The following is an 8856-nucleotide window of genomic DNA, read 5'->3' on the forward strand; positions in this document are numbered from 1 at the left end:
AACTGAAGGCACAAGGAAATCAAGGCAAGTAAAGAGCATAGACATAAAGATACGAAGCAATGAGGCCTGGTTACCACCATGAGGTAGCTGACAAACTGGCGGAGAGTGGATGACTGCGCTTAGCTATTGCCTCGCTGATTGCTGTCAATGGATGGGAGGTGAGCAAAACATGGAGGTGTTGACTTAATATGATCCAATATAGCATGGAGCTAGCTTGCGTGATTTGAGAGGAATGCCTCTGGCAGCAAGCCCTGGTGCATACTTGGGGTTTGGTCTTCTCAGCCGATCCCCGTAGCAGCGCTGTCCATCAGCGGTCCTTAGTAATGCTTCCAGAGTCCAGGTCCAAACATGTCGACAACTTTCGGTTTGACCATTGGATAGCCGGTGGTATCCGGTGCTAAGGCTTACTTTGGCTCCCAGGGAGGTGCAGAAGGTCTTCCAGACCTCTGAAGTGAACTGAGGACCTCTGTCAGAGACCTTATGGAGTCTGTGGAGTCTGAAAACATGAGCCACAAAGAGCTTGGTGTTTTCGGAGGCAGAGGAGAGTTTGTCCAGAGAGACAAAATGGCCTGACTTGGAGAACCTGTCAACTGCAGGGAGAATTACGGACTGGAGGAAACGGGCTCGCTGGTAGCAAAGTCTAAAGTTATATGTGACCAAGGTCTATGGGGGTGGTTAGTGGTTGAAGTAAACCTGATGGTCATTGATGGTCATTGAGTGCTGCTTTTGTTTTGTGCACTGGTGGAACAGGCAACTTTATAGCCTTTAACATCACTTTGTAGAGTTCCCCACCAAAAGTAATGTCTGATAAATGGGGGTGACAGGTGACATGTGAGCCCAATGAAGTGGAGACATAGCGATGATCAGGTGGCTCAGAGCATAAACCTGAACTGATGTCTTATTAGGTGACACTCTTGACCTTTATTCAATTACTTAGAAATTAATTACTTGGAAGACTGTTTTTAAAATATAAAACAAAATAAATAAAATATAAAATATAAAAATAATTTCAAATACACTTTTTTACACAAACACAGATTAACAGGGAAATGTTGCGTTGTGTAACATTTTCTGTTAATTAACAAAGAAACAGGCAGCAAGGCATATTTGCTACATATCACCGGAAGTTTAGCTTTAAAAGTTGACATCATCCACAAAACTGTGAAAGTAAATGACTCACAAGGTAATAAGAGACGGTTGAAAGGAGACACTGTACATCAATCAAGCACACTGTGTACTTGAGATCAGACACATAAGTAAAGAGATATGAAATCACTTTGGTTAGCATTTTTCATTCTGTGTTTGCCTGAAAGGACAAAGTGGAGCCATGTTAACCACACAGCGGAACCACGCTCCAAATCTAATCATGTCCTACATGTTTGAAATCTAATCAGGTCTTAAATGTCAGCTACAGAATGACCAAGTAGATGAAAGCGAGAAACAAACAGAAAGTAATGAGCAACCGAACAATCTGTGAAGCTATACAATGTAGAAAAACAAGACTAAGTTAACTGGCTAAAAACCATATAAATGTGTTCTGTGAACATGTCTGAAGATGAAATATTCCTCCATCTTTAAAAAAGAAAAACTTACCAGACACAAGAATGTTTTAGCTTTCTTTTATTAATGTGCTAAAGTGGACATTTTTTTAGCATTACTTTTTATACATTTTACAGTTTGTAAATATAATATGAACATTTGCACAACATCTCCATGTCCCGTTAAACTATTTCGATAGTTTGCATTAAATTAACATTAAATAACACTGCTGAAAAATATTAAAGGAAGATTTAAACCACACATCTGATGTCCGTGAATAAAATACTCAAGTTGGAATCCTTGTATATTATTTTTTGTAATCAAAATGCTGTAACAATGCTTTGAGGGCTGTTTATACAAAATCAGAGCAAAAATTAAAGTTAAGATTGCTCAAATGTTTCCTTGATCGTTTTTAACAGTGTATTTGAATGTTAACCATATGCAATTATTATTATCACACACAATTAATATTATTAAAATGCAGTACTATTGTAGGGTCCTTATTTTACAATAAACAGTACCTTGAGGCAACTGTTGCTGTGAAATGGTACTATAAAGATAAAACTGGACTGCCTTTTTCAAAGTCTCTACTAAATAAACTGAAACACATCTTATCTAACTTTGTAACATATTTAAAATCACAGTCCACATTGTATGAGTATGAAATCCCATTTATGAGACTCTTTTATTTATTTTTTGTAGTATGAATTAACAGGTTGAAGTCTAAGAAGTAAGATATAAAATGTGTAAAACAATGTGTTCAACTTAAAATGTAATAGTTAAAGATTTTTTTGTATAATTAATTTTCAGAGGAGATTTCTTTAAAAAAGGTAAACAGTTTTCTACAAGAAAGTTGAAAGTGTTTTCATGCACTGCACCATCCTTTTAGCTCTTGCAGTTGGCCCGGACATTCATATACACTTTGTGAGCTGTGAAGAAATCAGACAAGAGACAGCACAATGGAGAAAAGCTATTAGTTGAAAGTATACACTTGATGCTAAAATCACACATAACAGAAGAAGTCAGTTTGATGAATATAGTGAAAATATAGTTGCGAAACAGTCTTATAGGTGAATATGAAAGAAAAAAAGAAATCCAATGTGATAAAATAAAAGGGCTCCCAGGGACCGGCGAGCCCTTCACCGTCATCTTACCATTATCTATCTTTTGACGCCGAAAACTGGCACATCGGTATGTTACAACGACAATAATAAGGGTCAGCACCACATCTGCACAGATGATGCCTGCTATTGTTCCTGGCTCAATCCTGTAGCAAGACACTGTGCTGTCTGGTAAATACAAAAAGTGAGAAACAGACAGTTAGACAGAAATGGAGTGGGAAGAAAGAAAAAAACCCAAGAGATGTAGAGAAAAACTGAGTCATCACGACTGGTTGCCTAGTTCTACATTTACTTTTATTTGTATTTTTTTTCTCAACATTAAGATTCATTTTTTTTAAATGCATTTAGGAAGTTGACACATCATCTTTTTTGATACTTACCAGCAAGTGCTGGAGCAAGGCCTTAGAGAAAGAAAGGGAACAAAGAGGGATATGTTAGTTGAAACTTACTTTAAGTTCCTCTAACAAGTCAGTTAAGTTTCCGTCGTGCACAGCAGCTTGTGGTTTTACTTTCCTGTGTGAGACCACCTTCATTTTGAGTGTGTGTACAAAAAGAAAAGAGAAATACTATTAAATCATCCTTACTGAAAAAAAGACCAAATAGGACAACGGTGAGGAATTTGTTATTTGCCATCGCCATGAAGGTCAGCTCAGTTATGTTCTATCTGAAAGACAAGAAGAGACCAAACATTGTCCTATATTACATGTTCCAAAGATGTGGAGAATAAAGTTCATGTTACAGTATCCATTCTTCGAATTTTGATACATTTTAATTTTTGTATTAAGGACAGAACATCTGAAATGTCTCAGAACTGTAGGCTTGACCTCTTTTGTATACTCTACATCACAACGAGACATGATGGACTGTGTGGGTAGTTACAAAGCGATAGAGATAAAATTAGTAAATGAAAAATTCAGAAAATGTTAACATATGTCTAAATCATTACAATTATTTTAAAAAAAAAACCAAAAAAACCTAAAAGATTTAGTTCAAGCAACTGCATTTCATATGCAAACATTTCCTGTTCACAACTTTATAAATCCAACCTTTCCTCGAATAATCTAACCGAATAAAAACATTCTGACAGATTAAATCTTTAAAATTAAAAATGATGATGAAGAGAAAGTAAATGGGAGTCCAAAAAAACCGTACCTTCTCTGGTTTGCTGATCTGCCTTCTGCTATCCAAAACATGGTGTGACTTGCTATTCGTTTTCTCCTCTGACATCTCTGACGTCAAACTTTCTAACTTCCTTTGGTGGGCTGAAGCACCGTCTGCAAGCTTGTCTCCACTACAGATTATTTAATAACAGCTGAGCTCTGACAGAGTGAATCTGTATTTAATGGAGTACAACATTGTTTCCAAAAAACCCACAATATATCCAATGTTGAAAGGAAGAATGTGGGAATCAGTTTTATTTATTTACTACAGTCCATTGCTGCTGTTAGCTGTTGTAGCTGCTGAATGTGGTTTTGGGTTTCTGTTTTTTTCAAATGTTGTTGCTGTCAGCGTTCACACTGACAGAAACTGTGGGTTGTTAAATGTCACCACTGCTGATGCTTACAACATAACTCTTGGCTACTCCTAAAATCCAGAAAAGAAAAAAGAAAAGAAAAGTTATATTTTATTTAATATGTATATAATCGTAAAATGATATTTCAGGATTCATTTGAATAACTAAACTGTAATAAATACATTTCACTGAAACCCTTCTTCCAGCAATTCAGATTTTGACTTTTGTAAAATTCTTTGTTTACACATTTTATCCAGTGGTTGCAAAATAAATCTTGTATTTTGTTCAGCGCGGTTTGACTTCGGTTTCGGTTCAGGTCAGCAATATTGCACTGCCACCTGCTATATTCTAGCTGTACAACAGCAGAGGGAGCTGCAGGCCTTCTCATAGAATAACCAAGCTCATCTGTTAGACCAAAGATCAATAAATAAGCAGAAAACATAAAGGAGAAATAGCAGGACTAAACACTTAAATTGAAGTAAAACAGTTAAAAGACCACAGAAAAATAAAGGTGCACATTGATGCACACATGGCTAGGACTGCTTTCTTGCTGTCTCTTCTGTAAACAAGCTTTGTAGCCACAAAAGCAGTGAATGTATAACCTGTGGGTGAGGTTAGTTACCTTATAGAGGATTGTGAAAAGCACAGAGTACTGCTTTTACCACATCTATAATGTTAGAAGGTGAAAAAAACACTTCCCTGTTTTATTTAATTTAGCATTACATTTCTTCATTGATATTTATTATTGGTCTGAAATTGGTACTTCCACTTTTTCCTTCTATTCTAATTAACATCCATCCATTCTCTTCTGCTTATCCAATTCATGGTTGATTTGAATGGGCAATTATCCAAATGATCCCAATGGGCAATTTGGAATCACCAATTAATCTAATCCAAGTAATTTCTAGATTTTGGACTGAGGAAACCAGAGTAACCAGAGTATGGGGGGAACATGCCAGCAGACTCAGAACCTTCTTGATGTGAAGCAACATATAATATAATAAAACAACATAGTTCAACATTTGAGTCTTAAAATACTTTGGGTTTGTTGGTTACTATTTTAGTAAAGCAATCCACTAGCCACTTCATTAGGTACACTTTGCTAGTATCAGGTTGGACCTCCTTTTGCCTTCAGAAGTGCTCTAATTATTCATGACACTGATTCAACAAGCTAGAAACATTCCTGAGAGATTTTGGTCCATATTGACATGATAACATCACACGGTTGCTGCAGATTTTGTTAGCTGCAAATCCATAATGACCATTTGAGAAAAGTGAACTCATTCTCATGATCAATAAACTAGTTTGAGATCATTTATGCTTTGTGACATAGTGTATTTTCCTGCTCCAAGCAGCCATCAGAAGATGGGTACAGCAGTCATTAAGGTAAGCAAAAATACTCAGGTTATGCTGTGGTGTTTAAACAGTGTCTATGTGTGTGCCAAGAAAACAACCTCAGCATCATTACACCAACACCACCCACCAGAACGACTGATACAAAGCAGGATGGTGGTGACCCCGCCATCAAAATGTTGCAGCAGAAATCGCAGGCAATGTTTTTACAGTTTTCTGTTGTCCATGTTCGGTGAGCCTGTGTAACCTGTAGCCTCAGTTTCCTGTTCTTAGCTGTGTGAGTGGCACCCTGTGTGGTCTTCTGCTGTTGCAGCCCATCTGCTTTAAGATTCGACATGTGTGTTCAGAGATGCTCTTCTGTAGCTCAGTTGAAAACTGTTGTGATTTGATTTACTTTCGCCACTGACCTCTGGCATGAACAACACATGTTCACTACCACTCACTGGACATGTTCTTTTTTTGGACCATTCTCTGTAAACCCTAGAGATGGTTGTGTGGGAAAATCCCAGTGCATCAGCAGTTTCTGAAATACTCAGATCAGTCAGTATGGCACCAGCGACTGTGCCATAGTCAGCGTCATTTAAGTCACTTACCTTCCCCATTCTTATGCTCAGTATTAACTTCAGACAATCTTGACCATGTCCATGTCACTGAGTTGCTTTTGTGTGATTGGCTAATTTTGATATTTGTATTAATGAGCAGGTGATTTGGGTGTAACTAATATTGTGGCCACTGAGTGTATATCTATTATGCTTAGCATTAAAGATATTATTCAGCAAATTAACTACAGATTCTCATTATCCTTTAAATAGCCTCCTTAAGAAGAATACTGTTATTTGTAGACACTTATCTCTTCTGAATATGTGAAGATAAGGGGACATCAAAGAACTGCCATATCTTTGATGGTTACATAGTTACTGTGACTTAATCTAATAACATAAGTATGACTAAGAAAGTAAGTTAAAATCTTTAAAATCCCCATGACTTTAAATAGTTAAAAAAAATACTTTTAACATAATTTTGGAGCCCTGTAAATAGTTGCTACCAAAACATGAGAAGAAGTCCCCAGAGGTTGATTGTTTACCCTGAAAAGATTCTCTGAAGAATGATGCATAACTTTCTCTGAAAGAAGCTTATTAGTTTTCTTTCTTACTAGGAAAAGTGTAGCTGAGCGTGTGGCAGACCTGAGGTATTTCCAGTAGTTATGTGTACAGGTATACTGGCATTAGCAGAGCAAATGTGGGATGTAGAATATAGATCAAACCATCTGGAGAATTTACTGAGAGGTGGAGCCAGAACTCTCGGTTAGGCTTTGGGCTGGGCTGTGGATGACCACAGCCTGATATACTAAACACAGAAAACATCTTGTGTAGTTTCCCTTCTTTTATCTGCCCTTTCAAGTCTGAGTTGTTCCTTGAACTAAACAGAGCTTTCAGCAACAAAAAGTCATCAGGGTCCAGAGTCATCTAATAGAATGAAGACTAAACTTGGGACTGCTGCACAGACAGTTAAAGCTGGATGGGCTTATTGTTAAACTGTGTCCACTGTATGCATTAACTATGCCTACTGGATATAAACTAAACATCTGAAGATATATATCTATAGTATATAGATAAGTAAATATTTCCAACACGGTATATATTTGTATTATAATCACTAGACGGTACAGTCCTTGTTCTTTGTATCTGACTTTCTTCCATTCATTGTTTTTGATCCTTTCTGCTTCTTTCTTCTTTTTCTAAATGGAAAAAACCTAAATCACAGAATTCTCACACATACAAGAGATGCAAAAGCTTGAAGTTTACCCATTACATTCATTTTCAGCTTGCCATTTACAGTTTTGGATCTGACTAGAGTAGGTCTGCATGATTCACAGATTAAAATAATCCTTATTTATGTTATCTTATTCCTTTACATATTTCATACTGCACTCCGAGGTTCAACCTTTGTCTTAAACTGGCTTTTTCACCTCTGTCTTCAAGGTCACCCTCTCTTTAAGCTGATTTTCTTCTGATTAGCTTCCCTTTGCATACAAAAGGTTTGAATAGCAAGTGAGCATGACTGCTGTATTTACAGACAATGATAATCATATTAAGGACGCCCACTCAGACTGAGAATAATACAGAAAACCACAGACTTCAGGACAGCCTGAAGACTGCACTTTTTGCTCAATTATTTGAGAATTGTTTAATATGAATTCCCACAATGGGAACATGTATGACAGGGCGAGCATTAGGGTCACTATAAGATTTTGTGATGAATGTACAGGTCACAAGCCCTAGTCCTGAATATATGGAAGTGTGTATTTAGTCCTCTTGGTAGGTTAATATCTGAGAGCATATTTACAGCAAGCACACAAATGGAATATCCAAACCTTTCAAAAATAACTAAACCCACAGCTAAATATCTGATGAGACACATTTTTCCTTTAACATTGTTTAGTAGCACTTTTTCACAATTACACATTCTTTAAATATATATTCTAAACTCTTTTTTCCACTTGTTTACATCTTTCTGCATTATTATGTTGTTCAGCCTCTCTCTGTGTTGTCTGACAATTGTTTATGGAGAAAGTAGGCAAAAAAAAAAAAAACCCTAAACATATATATTAGTCATTTGGCAAAAAACAAAAAACAACTCACCACCAAGTTGGATGTTTTGATGTTGTTTTTCTCTTTAGGTGACACAGAGATTCCCGTAAGACTTTATCTATACTGGTAACAAAGATAAGAGAAAGATAATATGTTTACATGGAGTTTACATACAGTCCACAAAGAAGAGCTGGAAAGGAAGGTCTGGGCATCTCTATTGACACTGCGGGCAGCAGAATGGCAGAAAATTGATATTTTAAATCATAATAAATACCCTGTTCACTGTAAGCTGAGATCACATTTTTTGGCTATAAAAACAAACTTGATAGGAGTTCATTATCTTTAGAACTTTATATAAGTCATAATAACAGTAGGTTGAGATAACGTGTTACTATATTTCTTTAGTTTTCTATCAAACGTTGTTTTGCATCAGCGCAATGTTGAAAATTTCAGATCACTTATCTCTTTGCCAGTTACTACTTTAACATTTAGGCACTTGTACTTTTGCGATCACTTCCACGACCTTTTTGATTCCACACATCTAAAACTACCAACTTGAGATGAGCTTTTGAAACATGACATAAGTGTCATTATAAACTGTACTACAAAACAGTCAAGGAGTTCCAGCTTGTTTAGGCTTTCAGCGCAACGTAAAAACTAATGTATTTCGCCGTCACTCACTTTTGTCCTCAAAATGTACTTCAAGTATTAAAAGCGAACGTACTCTATAAGCAGAATG

The 8856-nt window shown here is 36.5% G+C and overlaps 1 protein-coding gene across 2 annotated transcripts; it reads right to left on the reverse strand.

The window, feature by feature from the left end:
- Positions 1–1597: 1597 nt before the first annotated feature.
- On the reverse strand, positions 1598–8195 carry hcst (hematopoietic cell signal transducer). Of its 2 annotated transcripts, none has more exons than XM_085292412.1 (5): positions 8169–8195; positions 3245–3324; positions 3041–3061; positions 2694–2828; positions 1598–2468 (listed from the first exon to the last, which is right to left on the reverse strand). In XM_085292412.1, exons 2-5 carry the CDS (start codon positions 3297–3299, stop codon positions 2425–2427), a joined length of 255 nt encoding a protein of 84 aa, XP_085148538.1. In that variant the 5' UTR covers positions 3300–3324; positions 8169–8195; the 3' UTR covers positions 1598–2424. The 2 variants fall into 2 exon arrangements, with proteins under 2 accessions (XP_085148538.1, XP_085148537.1); XM_085292411.1 differs by lacking the exon at positions 8169–8195 and adding an exon at positions 3813–3926 and having other exon boundaries at positions 1599–2468.
- Between the last annotated feature and the right edge of the window lie 661 nt (positions 8196–8856).

This window comes from Mchenga conophoros, linkage group LG11 (genome assembly GCF_057382185.1).
Source record: "Mchenga conophoros isolate Kocher_MC1m ecotype Shallow Benthic linkage group LG11, M_conophoros_male_GT1.1, whole genome shotgun sequence".
NCBI lineage: Eukaryota > Metazoa > Chordata > Actinopteri > Cichliformes > Cichlidae > Mchenga > Mchenga conophoros.

Excerpts from the sequence above, each read along its gene's own strand:
- hcst (XM_085292412.1), bottom strand. The coding sequence starts at position 3,299 with ATGGCGATGGCAAATAACAAATTCCTCACCGTTGTCCTATTTGGTCTT. Across the intron at positions 3,062-3,244 it reads CCTATTTGGTCTTTTTTTCA|GCCTTGCTCCAGCACTTGCT; the intron begins GTAAGGATGATT and ends TCTTTCTCTAAG. Across the intron at positions 2,829-3,040 it reads CCTTGCTCCAGCACTTGCTG|ACAGCACAGTGTCTTGCTAC; the intron begins GTAAGTATCAAA and ends TGTATTTACCAG.